Source organism: Otolemur garnettii, unplaced genomic scaffold (genome assembly GCF_000181295.1).
Source record: "Otolemur garnettii isolate 467f Iridium unplaced genomic scaffold, OtoGar3 scaffold00001, whole genome shotgun sequence".
Lineage (NCBI taxonomy): Eukaryota > Metazoa > Chordata > Mammalia > Primates > Galagidae > Otolemur > Otolemur garnettii.
Window position 1 is genome coordinate 27,016,551 of NW_003852396.1, and position 14,292 is coordinate 27,030,842.

At 43.5% G+C, this 14,292-nt stretch overlaps 1 protein-coding gene and 2 non-coding genes across 3 annotated transcripts; all 3 read right to left on the bottom strand.

The window, feature by feature from the left end:
- Positions 1-1,819: 1,819 nt before the first annotated feature.
- RPS3 (ribosomal protein S3) lies at positions 1,820-7,069 on the bottom strand. Its single transcript, XM_003780895.2, has 7 exons — positions 6,989-7,069; positions 5,736-5,866; positions 5,148-5,241; positions 4,240-4,334; positions 3,347-3,534; positions 2,706-2,902; positions 1,820-1,910 (listed from the first exon to the last, which is right to left on the bottom strand). Exons 1-6 carry the CDS (start codon positions 7,016-7,018, stop codon positions 2,709-2,711), a joined length of 732 nt encoding a protein of 243 aa, XP_003780943.1. The 5' UTR covers positions 7,019-7,069; the 3' UTR covers positions 1,820-1,910; positions 2,706-2,708.
- LOC111724569 lies at positions 2,998-3,143 on the bottom strand. Its single transcript, XR_002772846.1, has one exon. It is a non-coding gene; the product is annotated as a small nucleolar RNA SNORD15 (small nucleolar RNA).
- Positions 6,021-6,170, bottom strand: LOC111724571. The gene has a single exon (XR_002772847.1). It is a non-coding gene; the product is annotated as a small nucleolar RNA SNORD15 (small nucleolar RNA).
- Positions 7,070-14,292: the final 7,223 nt, after the last annotated feature.

A 14,292-nucleotide genomic window follows, 5' to 3' on the forward strand; every position in this document is an offset into this window, starting at 1 on the left:
AAAGAAAGAAAAAAAAAAGATTTATAAGATTATAAATCTTGTAGCCCCACTGTTGGCTACAAGAAAGTTTAGGAGTTTGGGTTTTTTAAAATGGTTACCTAGGGATGCTCACTTTGATGACTCATCAAGCTATGTATTAGTAATATGCATACATCCTAGTCCACCAAGATCATTTCTCCCTCCCCATGGCACTACTCTTAATGCACATTTCCTTTGTTATAGCACCACCTGGTGGGAACTTAATAGCACTTTCCCTCACAGAATAAATGCGCAATATTTGCAACTTTAAGTGGACCAAAGGCTCCTTCAAAAAGGGGCGGGAAGATCCATCAGCAAGACAAGTTCCAGAGATCTGCTACACAACAATGTTAATATATAGTAGCCTTACTAGTTCTGAGAACCCCCAACGCCTGCTTCAGATATCAAAATCCCCAGACGCTCCAGTTCTATTTTATATACACGGTGTACTTGCACAAAGCTTAGGCAACATGACACTTTAAATCTCCACTAGATTACTTTTAATATAAATGCTATATAGTTAGTAAACTGTATTGTTTAGGGAATACTAAGGAAAAGTCTACATGTTCAGTACAGATGCAACCTTCTCAATACCTCCAAGTCTAAAGTTGGTTGAAACCAGATTTGGAACCCTCAGATATGCAGGGCTCTTGGTATTTGTCCCTACAAAAGTGTCCACTTAAAAATAGTTGAGATGATAATTTTGTGTTTATAATTACAATAGCTAAAAAGAGAACAGAGGCAGATGCTTTTGTCAGTGTGCTCCCAACATAATTCATTAATTCAATATTAAGCCCTTACTATGTGCAACATCTACTCTCGTGCAGCTCAGTCTGATTGAGAAATCAACCAAAAAATCAAACAGTATCTGCTAGGCAGTCTTTGGAGCCAGGGTTGTTTCACCCACCAAGCTACATCACCACCAGGATATAGCCAGCTGTATGGGCCTCCAAGACCCATGGCAGCTATCACTGTTGAGTCTCCTCTCTAATCAATCAGGATCTGGTTTATCACTGGTTTTGTAAGATTTTTAAGGCAACCAGTCCTTCACTAGTTTTGCTGAGTAAACTAAGAGCATCCAATGTCTTACAAAATAATGGGTATCAGTACAAAATACTTCAGAACATCAGAATGTGGAGCTAGCCAGAACAATGGCTCATGTTTGCAAACCCAGCAGAATGGAGGATCACTTACGCCTAGAAGTTCAAGAATACATACAGTGAGTTACAACTCACCACTGTACTCCAGCCTGGAAAACACAAGACCCTGTGTATAAAAGAAAAAGATTCTAATGACAGCTTTATACTGCTTAGATACATTTACTTCTGGCCTTAAATTTAGTGGTTCAAGTAAATTTCCTTTATGCTTTATAGACATGTTGAATCAAATGACAACATAAGGATAATAATCCTCTTAATGTAGAGGATTAAAAATGACAATGTACATAAAGAACATAGTACAGTATGTATAAAAAATGTGGTCACTGTGTTTACTTTTCCATGTGCAACATGAATTTCCTTATGTATAAAGAGAAAAAAATCTCAAGTATCGTAAGTCTACAATCTTGAACTACAGGACAATTAATAAAGGTACACCCTACTAGCCTTTAGCCTTCACTATCGCACAGGATTATTTCTCGAGTTAACTCTGCTCAAGTCAACTCTGCTCCAATCTTTGCCTTCTGGCCCTTCCTCGCAAATACCACAAGTGTGGTTAAAAACAAGAGGATGAGTAGTGCTCCACAAGCCAACATGATACCCACAGTCTGAATCCTGGATATACAGTCTACTCAGGCCGCCTGTGTATTTGTACAAGACTTTATTAAAGGTCCTTACAAGGCAACATCCAGACTCCTGGATACCAGACTCCTGGATACATCTGTCAAGGAGACCCTGAAACCAAAATAAAGCACGTAAGTTAAGACAAACTTCATTTTAGTTAACAAGTTCCTTCATTTACCAAATGGGTACACATTCCCACTCAGGGTTTGCATCAAGGTTAAAGAACACACATAGCACTTAGGACACAACAAAACAAAGATGTGTTGGGCCTAAGATGATTAGTGTTACTGTTTCACAGATGCTAAAGGGAAGACAGCTAATTACTTCCAAGAGTGCCTTGAAAATCTTAAGTGAAAAAAGAGTGAACAACTGGATCAGCGCCTGTAGCACAGTAGTTACAACGCCAGCCACATACACCAAGGGTGGCGGGTTTGAACCCAGCCCAAGACAGCTAAGCAACAATGACAACTGCAACAAAAAATAGCTGGGCATTGTGGCAGGTGCCTGTAATCCCAGCTACTTAGGAGGCTGAGGCAAGAGAATCACTTAAGCCCAAGAGTTTGAGGTTGCTGTGAGCTGTGATGCCACAGCACTCTACCGAGGTCGTCATAGTGAGACTCTGTCTCAAAGAAAAAAAAAAAAAGAGTGAACAAAGGAAAATTCCTATCTGATATACAGCAGGAAAAGGAAGGTCTCTTAGAAGAACAAAAGGAAAACAACACAGAATTGTGGTTAAATGGGCCCTAGGCTCCAGCCTATATTCTCTCTCTCTCTCTCAAAAAAAAAATCAAATGTAATCGTATTTTTATTCACCAAACGCTCACCACAGTGTGGGAACAAGTATTCACAGAAAGGAAAAAAACAGGAAAGACCCTACTGTGTCCCAAGAGACCTCTGCAGACTTACCTATTATGCTGTGGGGACTGGCTGGGGCATGGCAGGTGGCTCTGGCTTCCCACCCTTCTGTTCCGAGATAGGGGTAGTAGGCAGTATCTCATCTTTGGGTTCCACGATGCTCACGTGATCAGGCAGAGGTTTCTTAGGACCAATCTTACCAGTAGGGTCCCAAGGTAGCATGATCTTCACCTTAATGCCCAACACACCTAGAGGACACCACAGTTTAGATATAGCTGGGTTTTCACTGGCCTCCACACACAAAAGGACAAAAGAGTTTACTCAAGTATCCTTGGGTCTGGTCCCTTCTCAGACAAATGCCTCTAAATCAATCAATAAACAGGACACTTTTGCAAAAGGAACCCATGCACAGCACCACAGAACGTGGCACTGACAAGGACCAAGAGCAGAATGTGACCTTTCTGACTCGTCATCGTGTCATCACTGAAGGGTATACAGATAACCAAGACAAGAGCAAACCAACTCTTGGATTTGACTGATCTCAGCAATCCATTCTCACAGATCCATCAGCTAGTACAAACATGCCCAGCTACTTCCAAGACATATGCCCTCAAATACCAAGGAGTCTATGGAAAACCACATCTATCTATTAAGGTACCCTCTGTTCTAATCATTCCCACCTAGCTGCTCACCCTGTCGGAGCAGCACATGGCGTACTGCGGTGTCAACGTAGTAGTTAACAGGGTCCCCACTGTGGATCATCAAGCCATCCACAAACTTCATGGACTTCGCCCTCTGTCCTCGGAGTTTCCCAGACACCACAACCTCGCATCCCTTGGCTCCACTCTCCATGATAAATCGTAGCACACCATAGCAGGCTCTTCAGAAAAACAAGAGACATCCACTTGAGTTATTACCAAGGAATAACCAAATTTACCCACCCATCTCACAAAGATTTAAAAAAAAAAAAAGATTTAGTCCATGTTGACTATTTCCAATGATCCTTTAATGACCAGTCTGGCCTAAGAAATTGCATTTCTCTTCCATGCCTATTATACCCAATCTTACGTTAAGTTTCTTCAGGGAATGTTATGTCAAGCTCCTTCTAACCAAGTACTTTCCAACCCTGCTGAATTTAGAGTATTAGAATTATCACAAAGGCTAAGATAAAAAACAAACTCTGATGCCAAGGCCATACTCCAGGCCAGTTATATAGGCAATCTGGTGTAGCAAAACATAGGCATATGCATTTTTTTTTTTTAAGAGACAGAGTTTTACTTTGTCACCCTCGGTAGAGTGCCGTGGCATCACAGCTCACAGCAACCTCCAGCTCTTGGGCTTAGGCAATTCTCTTGCCTCAGCCTCCTGAGTAGCTGGGACTATAGGCGCCCACCACAACACCCAGCTACTTTGTTGTATTTTGGCTGGGGCCAGCGCCCTACTCACTGAGCCACAGACACCACCCCTCACATGCATTTTTTAAATTCTCCATGTTTTGATCCACAAAAAGGAACACAACTATAGCTTGTCTTTTGGCTAGGATCAGGCATATAAAGGCATGACCATCAAGCCTCAGGACACTTACCTCCGCACTGCAAGGCCTCCAAGGAGTTTGTAACGCAGAGATTCTGCCTGGGCAATGGCACACAGACCTCTTGTGGCCACCTTTTCAGCATAAAGCTTTAAAGGAAGCAATACACATCCTGTTACCTCTACCACTGTTTTCAATTAAAAGCCAGCACATCTGTCATAAAAGCATCTTTTTCTACACCACATATAGTACCTGAGTCATTACCAAAGTTCTGAGATACACAACAATCTAAGAAATATAAAAGTCGTGCAGACGTAAACAAATGAAGCCCTCCCAGCAACACTATTTGGTTTTTTTGTTTGTTTGTTTGTTTGTTTGCAGTTTTTGGCCGGGGCTGGGTTTGAACCCACCACCTCTGGCATATGGGGCCGGCGCCTTACTCCTTTGAGCCACAGGCACTGCCCCCAGCAACACTATTAAGTTAAGCAAGTTGAAACTTGCCTGGGTTAATCAGAAAGGATGCTATTGGAAGTGAAATAATGGACCTTAACAGTATGTTCTCAAAATTTTTGTAGTGACCTACATGTATTTCAGTATCCCTCAAGTACTAAATCACTACTACCAGCCACAGAGTACACAATAACATAGGCTGAACCATTTCTCATTACCCTCCCACCCCTGCCCCCTTCTACAGCTACACCAAGGAGACCGATGAGGTAGCCAGTTCATCACACACATCACTTCTATACCCAAATTGAATGTAAAATCCTTTAACCATAAGACACTTGCAGAATAGTCCTGTAAAGTCAAGCCATTTGCCCATTAAGAGAACTGCAACAAAATACCAGTCCATTTGTGGTATTTAATGATCATGGAATAAATAAAGTCTCCAAAGTGATGTTGAGTTTTAAAAGCACCATTCTAAAGAGCCATTATTGCAGACATAAGCCAGAATCACTCACCTCTACACTGCCCTCTGGGAAGCCAAACCTTTTCTGAACTACAGCAGTCAGTTCCCGAATGCGTCGGCCCTTCTCACCAAGAACATTCTGTGTTCTGGGGGGAAAAAAGTGACAATTCACAACTCTCATAAAATATTAGATGTAACTTTAGATCTTGCACATACACATGGTAGCAAAATCTCATTCATCTGCCACAAAGCAAGTATAAATTTTACATGACAAAAAACAAAGTTAAAGTTTTAAAAATGCAAACTTCAATAAATTATATTCACTATGGCTAGATTCACTGGTTGTCCATTTAAGTTTATACAGAATAAACCACATTAGCATATACAATTATAGGTGATGGCCCAGTTAGGTTGAGTTGTTTTTTTTTTTGTAGAGACAGAGTCTCACTTTATCGCCCTCAGTAGAGCTCCATGGCGTCACACAGCTGACAGCAACCTCCAACTCCTGGGCCTACAACGCCTGGCTATTTTTTTGTTGCGGTTTGGCTGGAGATGGATTTGAACCTCCCACCCTCGGTATATGGGGCCAGCGCCCTACCCACTGAGCCACAGGCACCATCCGAGTCAAGTGAGTTTTTACCTGGTGGCTAAGATAATGATTTCTGTCCTGGTTGGTGTAACTCGGACCTCAACTCCAGAGTAGCCATCTTCAGCCAGTTCACGAGTAAGAAATTCATTCAGTTCAGCTTTGAAGATGCCATCAGCAACGAACTAACCAAAAAAGCAAAGTTGAAAATTAGGACACGGATATAATGCTCACTTTCTAGTCCATCAGTCAAAGCATCCTTCATCAAAACTCAATAATGCCAACTAAGGAAGCATTATCAATAGTTTCAATAACCTTTTCCAACAAGAAAAGAGTAACCCTTCTCAGACAAATGCCTCTAGGTCATCTTTAGGAAGTCACTTCACCCAGTGCCTTTTAAACTGTGCCATAGAACATGGCACAGAGTAGGCAACCTGGACAAAGATAACAAGCCTCCAAGTCAGACTCGTCATCATCTCTTCATTGAAGGGTTTGTAAAAATGAGGGATCATTTATATTCATTTACAAGTGCAAAACAAAAAGGTGCTCTAAAATAAGCCAATAACACTTTTTCAGCACAGCAGGGACACTATGCTTACAACTTAACAGTGCACTAAAGACATAAGCTGTCTCACACCAGCCAAGATCTTGCCTCACCTAATATACCTGTAAGCTTACCTCTACCAGAGCTGGCAAAGCCTCACGAGAGCGTTGTACATCTAATCTTAACATCGACTTATATATACAGAAAATAACAAATCATCTATTTCTAAAGGTAATGATTCTTACACAGTTCTCTCCACGAAACGACGAGAAAGTTAACCCCCAGGAAGCTTTCTCCCCAGGTGCCAGACGGAACAAGCAATAACCCGTAGCCTTTCAACTGAGGTCTTGGGGTCAGACTCGACTGGTGAGGCATGAACACATGGCTACCACCCCTTCTCAATGCCATGGTTTAAGATGTGAGGAAAGGCGCACGCCTTGAACATATTACACGTTTACCTTTTCCTTTTGGGGGGAGCCAAGAAATGCCCACAAATGCCTTCTCCGGGACAGGAGAGGCGTCCCGCTCTACGTCTGCACTCTACTGGGAATCCACGGAAATCTACCGCTCCCTGGGCCACACAGCGCTCATCTGGCTCGGGCCTTCCGCTCAATCTATCGCCATCCGCGGCCCTCGGGAATGTCAAGCTGCTTCAGACGCTTCCCAGGGAAGAGCAGGGAGCTGCGCGTCTCACGGCGGCACCTCGGGAAGCCCTTAACCTGCGCAGTATCGCAGTGCCCTGAGCCCAGCCACAGAAGCTCACCTTCCTCTTCTTGGAGATCTGAACCGCCATCTCGCCGCCGCGCGGGGCCGAAAGGAAAGGAAGTGGCTCGCGGGCGGAAGTGGGTATAAAGGACGCGGAGCGACGGTGGAGAGTTGCGCGGCGCCGACTCCTGTGTGCTTATGGGAAATGTAGTTTACTTCGGAAAGAAGGCCTTAAGGGAGAAGAGAGTAACGGAGACTCCTGCAGGCAGAAACAGGAAAGGGGGTCCATCAGCCCACTTCGGAACTGCAGGGGAGCTTAGAGTTCAATTCTCATAGTTTAAAAACAAGCAATGTGGCGGCGCCCGTGCTCAGTGGGTAGGGGCACCAGCCACATACACCGAGGCCGGCGAGTTCGAATCCGGCTGGAGCCTGTTAAAGCAACAGTGACAACTGCAACGGAAAAGTAGAGCCAGGCGCTGAGGCAAGAGAATCGCTTAAGCGCAAGAGTTTGAGGTTGCTGTGAGCTGGGACAGTACAGTACTCTACACAGGGCGACAGCTTGAGACTGTGTCTCAAAAAAAAAAAAAAAAGCAAACTGAGGTGCAGAGATGGAAATTACAGGTATAAGATTACACAGCAACATAAATTAACCAGCATGGAACCCTGGTCCCTACACTTTTCAGGTTTGCACTGTAATGAAATTCCACTGAAAACCCTCAGTGAAATCCATTTAGACTCCTGCCCCCTTCTCCCTCAATCTGTGTCCATTTTCTATTTCCCAAATGATAACAGTAACATTTAATGTCCTAGGGACTGTTCTGTGCCTTTTATATTAACTCATTTACTCCTACCACAGTTTCATAAAGTCAGTTACAATTTGTAGCAGAAGTCAACCAACGTAGTGGCTCATGTGCTCCTAATTGTTTTTCAATTTAAAAAATTTCCTTTTTTTTTTTTATTGTTTGGGGTTCATTGAGGGTACAAAGAATTAGGTTACACTGATTGCATTTGTTAAGTAAAGTCCCTCTTATAATTGTGTCCCACCCCCAAGAGGTGTGCCATTCACACTTTCCCATCCTCCCCTTTCCCCACTCCCTCATTTCCCTACCCACCACTGTGTATTAGGTCATCTACTGCCTTCATATTAGAATTCAGATTCTTGCTTCTCCACTCCTGTGATGCTTTACTTAAAAGAATGCATCCCAACTCAGTCCAGCTTAATACAAAAGATGTAAAGTCTCTGTCTTTTTAATGGCTGAATAGTATTCCATGGTATACATATACCACAGCTTGCTAATCCTTTCACTTCATTTTATTATGAAAATTTTCAAGCATACGGAAAAACTGTACAGATGGCTTGTGCCTGTGGTGGTCCTGGCACTTTGGGAGGCCATGGCAGGTAGATGGCTTGAGCTCTGGGGTTCTGAGATAGCCTGAGCAAGGAGCCGACCCGTCTTTACTAAAAATGGAGCTACTCCGGAGGCTGAAGCAAGGATTGCTTGAGCCCAGAAGTTTGAGGTTGCTGTGACCTGTGAAACCAAGGCTCTTTACCCAAGATGACAGACTGAGACTTTTTCCAAAAAAACAAAAAAACCGTACAGATATGCATCAGTTAGGTGCTGCAATTATATTTTGCTACATTTTCTTTATCAAATATCTATTCATTCTTCTAGCCACCCACCAATGCATCTGATGCATTTCAAAGTAAGTATAGACATCAGTCCACTTCCCCCTAAACAATTCAACAGTTTTATTTTAAATTTGAATAGTTTCCCCCCATTTAAAAATCAGGATATTTCTCTATTTCAGGTTTTTCCTAAGAATATAGAAAGATCTAGCAAATGACTGGGCTCACACGTTTCTTCATGGCAGCACTCTTCATCCCTGTTAAGTGAAAGGGGCTTTTCAATGTGCCACAGTCCTTGCAGCCTCACTCAATTATTCTTTGGTCATAGAAGCTATTGCAGTGTTTAAATCCAGCTCTAAAACAACTCTGAGGCAAAGTGACCTGTCCTGTAATCATGGAATTAACTGAGTTCTGTGGGAGCTGAGCAGAAGGACCAGGGGAAAAAGAAAAGAAGTAGATGAACAAAGAGATAGCTAGCTGATCTGTATTAAAGAGGAATTTGATGATTGGCTGGGGCAGTGACTCACGCCTGTAGTCCTAGCACTCTGGGAGGCTGAGGTGGGTGGATTGCCCTGAGCTCACAGGTTAGAGACCAGCCTCAGATAGAGTGAAACCCCATCGTTAAAAAAATAGCCAGGGTTGGCACCAGTCATATACACCAGCGCTAAGCAGCTAAGGCACCAGTCATATACACCAGAGCTGGCAGATTTGAATCCTGCCTGGGCCTGCCAAACAACAATGACAACTACAACCAAATGCTGTGGTGGGTGCCTGTGGTCCCAGCCACTTGGGAGGCTGAGGCAAGAGAATCGCTTAAGCACAGAGTTGGAGGTTGCTGTGAGCTGTGATGCCACAGCACTCTACCCAGGGTGACAGCTCTGTCTAAACAATAAATAAATAAATAGCCAGCACTCTACTGAGGGTGACAAAGTGAGGCTCTATCTCAAAATAAATAAATAAATAGGAGTTGATGGATTGAGGGGGAATTGAGAATGATCCACTAGTTTCTGACTTCAGTGGTAGATGCATGGTGACAGCCCTCACTGGAACAGGTTTTTGTTTTTTCTTCCATCTGTCATCTCCCTCTGCTCTTCACTCGCCTCTTCATCCACCTCCATGGTCAGTGGCACAGGGTTGTTGAAACCATGAACTGAATGAATTTGTCTGTTCATCAAACTTTTACTGCCACTGGGCCTGAGCCTGGCCAGACCCTAAATTCTGGCTATGATGAAGACAACAGGCTTGGTCCAGGCTCTTACAGAGCTTACTAGGAGAAACACATAAACTGTTGCAACCTGGTGAGATGAGTGAGATGGGTGTTATGGTGGAGGTTGTACCATTGATATAGAAGACACTAGGAGAGACACAGTCCTGAAAGGAGTGGCATTTGACATGGGAGGCTGGCAGGGAAGGGAAAGAGCCAGCATGAAGGAAGAGTATCATAGGAAAGGGAGTGAATGACTTTTCTATATCTCACTAGGGATGTGGGTGCTGCAGGAGAGCACCCAACCTTGCATGCTAGGGTCAGAATAAAGTCACACTGGCACACCTCAATTGGGCTTTTAATCCTTCTAGATGAACTGCCCCTATTTCCTTATTCCAACATGTTTCTTTTTCTCCTACAGTATCTATGATAATCTTTGTCACAGCTTGAATCCCACTTCCTCCTCACTCTCGGCAATCAACCTTGCCTCCCAAACAGATTGTTCAGTGAAGAACTGCCTATAAGTCTATGTGTTCCTATAATGCTAAGTGTTCCTAACCACCCTTCCTGCCTTCCTCCCAGCTTTGAGAAGAGACCCTCTTCCTGCCAAGCTCAGTGTCCTCTTTGTATTCTGGTTTACATTTAGTTCTGTTTCTTTGAGACTTTGCTCTAGCAATAGTTTGCTCCCTTTCCTGTGATACTCTTCCTTCATGCTGGCTCTTTCCCTTTCCTGCCAGCCCCCCATGTCAAATGACACTTCCTTCAGGATTGTGTCTCCCCTAGTTGCTTCTATAGCAACGGCACAACCTCCGCCATAATACTCATCTCACCAGGTCGCAACACTCTGTTTATGTGTTTCTCCCACTAAGCTCTGTAAGAGCCTGGACCAAGTCTGTTTTCTTCATTATATCCAGAATCTAGGGTCTGGCCAGGCTCAGGCCTAGCGGTAGTAAAAGTTTGACAAGCAAAGCAATGCATGGATTCTGCTTTTTAGATGAGCTACTGGTAGAAGCATTTACACAAATATGTTTGCCAGTGCCACATCTCATCTGAGACATTCACAAAATCAAATTGGAGACTCAAAGCCCTGGATCAGACAGTGGCAAGTTTTCCAAGGTCAATGTCATCTCCTGAGGGTCCATGGTAGCTCATCTGCTGCTCTTCCCCAGCGACATCAGGGGGCTTCCTGCCTGGGTATATCATCTTCTGATCCCAAGAGAAAGCCCATGAGGAAGGCTTTGTCTTTGTCATAATGCCCCATGTTTTATCTACGATTATTATAAGAAAAAGCCATCCTGTTACTCAAAATAACACTATAAAAATAGTAGTAGTCACAATATATTGAATTCTAACTAAGAGCAAGAAGTTTGGGAGTGCCTTTATCTCTCCCTGGGTATCCAAAATATAAACAAAGTTATATCTGTTTAGCCCAGAATGTCACAGAATTGTTCTTGGAATTGTGAAGAGAGGGACTGTGTGTCTGAGAAAACAGACAGCTTTGTGCCCCCACTTGGGCCATGCCTCGGCCCCATGAGCACCACAAAGTTACTTTCCTGATATTCCTAAAAATCAAAGGTAAGTTTTGTCCTGGTTGAATGAACACAGCCCTCAGTTTCTGAGAACAGTTCAGTCACTTGAAAACCAGTGTAGTGGAACCTTATAGAAAGCATTTCACTTCCCTGAATCCAGCTCAAGGAGCTTGGGTGAAAAGGAGAGATTATTTATTTATTATTTTTTTTTGAGACAGAGTCTCAAGCTGTTGCCCTGGGTACAGTGCCAGGGTGTCATAGCTCAACAGCAACTTCCAATTCTTGGACTCAAGCGATCCTTTTGCCTCAGTTTTTCTATTTTAGTAGAGATGGGGTCTCGGTTTTATTCAGGTTGGTCTTAAACTCATGGGATCAAGCAATCCATCTGCTTCCTCCTCTCAGAATGGTAGGATTACAGGTGCTAGCCACCGTGCCCAAGGAGAGAAAATGTAAATAATGGGAGTGAGGGGGGCATATCTGCCTCCTGCTCTGAGTGCATGGCTTCAAGTGAGGTAGGAGGACAGAGGAGTTTCTTCTACTCACTCAGGCAGTCTTAGCCTCACTTCCCTGAGGGCATCTCATGGGGTGAACATCTAGCTGAAATGAGTGTTCAAAGACATGTGTTTTTTCATACAAGACTCCAGAAGAAGCTAATAACTGTATCTAGTTTCCAATTAAAGAATCATGGGTCAGTGCTAATTGTGGAATGAAGACCGGATTTATAGTACTTTGATCTATAGAGACCAAATATAGAGATTGCTATTCTAGGGTAATAGTGACCATATTTGGTTGTCACTTACTTTAGTCTCTACCGCCTGCAGTGAGACAAAATGATGTCATCACATTCTCATTGATTTCATTAAAATTGATCAGTGACTCACTCTAGGCCTTGAATTGAGTCTCTGCATATAAAAAGAACAATGTCATAGAATAAATTTGAAAAGATTATTTAAAACTGCTTTCGTGCCATTTCTAAAAGACTCACACTTCTGAATACCCCTATTTAAAATAAAAATAAGGGCTCGGCGCCTGTGGCTCAAGCAGCTAAGGCGCCAGCCACATACACCTAAGGTGGTGGGTTCGAATCCCCAGCCCGGGCCCGCCAAACAACAATGATGGTTGCAACCAAAAAATGGCCAGGTGTTGTGGCGGGCGCCTGTAGTCCCAGCTACTTGGGAGGCTGAGGCAGGAGACTCCCTTGAGCCCAGGAGTTGGAGGTTGCTGTGAGCGTGATGCCATGGCACTCTACCCAGGGGGATAGCTTGAGGTTCCGTTTCAAAAAAAAAAAAAAAAAGAAAGAAACAATCTCTCTTTACCACCCTCAGTAGAGTGCTGTGCTATCATAACTCACAGCAACCTCCAGTTCTTGGGCTTAGCCAATTCTTTTGCCTCAGCCTCCTGAGTAGCTGAGACTACAGGCCCAGCTATTTTTTGTTGCAGTTTGGCTGGGGCTAGGTTTGAACCCTCCACCCTTAGTATATGGGGCTGATGCCCTACTCACTGAGCCACAGGCGCCGCCTTCTTGTATTTTTTTTTTTTTTTTTGAGACAGAGTTTCACATAGTCGCCCTTGGTAGAGTACCTTGGTGTCAAAACTCACAGCAACCTCAAACTCTTGGGCTCAAGTGATTGATTCTCTTGCCTCCGCCTTCTTAGTAGCTGGGACTACTGGCATATCATGTAGTATATTATAGTGTGTTATCTCTATTTGGAGACATTACAACATAACAGTTAAGAGCTCAGCTCTTCAACCCGGACAGTCTGGATTCAGCACCAGATCTACAACTTAGCAGTATGAGCACAGGCACATAGGTTACCTCTGTGCCTCTGGTTATCTGCCTACAGAGTGCTTAGCACCGTGTCTGATGCATAGCAAGTGCTCAGTGAGTGTTAGCTGTTACATTTCTACTTAAGCATATCCTCTTGGATGTTGTTAATAGCTAAATTCATGATAATGGATACTCCTGATCCTAACTGCAAGGACCCTGCTGCTTCTGGGATATGGGTATAGCTGGGCAAGTATCAATATCCATCAACATTTACAACTGGTGAATTTGGCCTTTTACTGTGCCTTGTTCAATTTTCTACCTACTGTTTATTTCTGGGCACCAGCCTTGCTATGTATAAATGCATTGCTAAAAAATGCTAGCTACCACCTGAACCATCAGCAAGTCATCTTTTTGCTGGTGGAGGGTTTTGCCTGGTACAGGTTTTGCCTTGATGTTGGTGGCTGCTGACTGATCAGAGTAGTAGTTGCTGAAGATTGGGATAACTGTGGCAATTTCTTAGAATAAGACAACTTTGAAGTTAACCACATCGATTGATTCTGTTCATGAAAGATTTTTCTGTAGCATGTAATGGTGCTTGATAGCATTTTATTTACAGTAGAACTTCTTATAATATTGGAGTCAGTCCCCTCAAACTCTGCCAGTGCTTTATCAACTACGTTTATGTAATATTCTCTGCTCTTTGTTCTCACTTCAACAATGTTCACAGCATCTTCACCAGGAGTAGATTCCATCTTGAGAAACTATTTTCTTTGCTCATCTGTAAGAAGCAGTTCTACATCATTCAAGTTCTATCATGAGACTGCAGCAATTAAGTCACATCTTCAGGCTCTACTTCTAGTTGTCCTGCTATTTCCATCACATCTGCAATTACTTACTCCACTGAAGTTTTGAACCCCTCAAAGTCACCCGGGAGAGTTGGAATCAACTTCTTCCAAACTCCTATTAATGTTGATTTTGTACCTCCTCCCATGATCACAAGTGTTCTTAATGGTATCCAGAATGGTGAATCACTTTGCCCAGATCCATTAGAGGAATCACTATGGCAGCAATAGCCTTACAAAATGCAATTCTTGGCTCGGTGCCTGTGGCTCAAGCGGCTAAGGCGCCAGCCACAGACACCTAAGGTGTCGGGTTCAAATCCCCAACCTGGGCCCGCCAAACAACAATGATGGCTGCAACCAAAAAATGGCCAGGCGTTGTGGCGGGCGCCTGT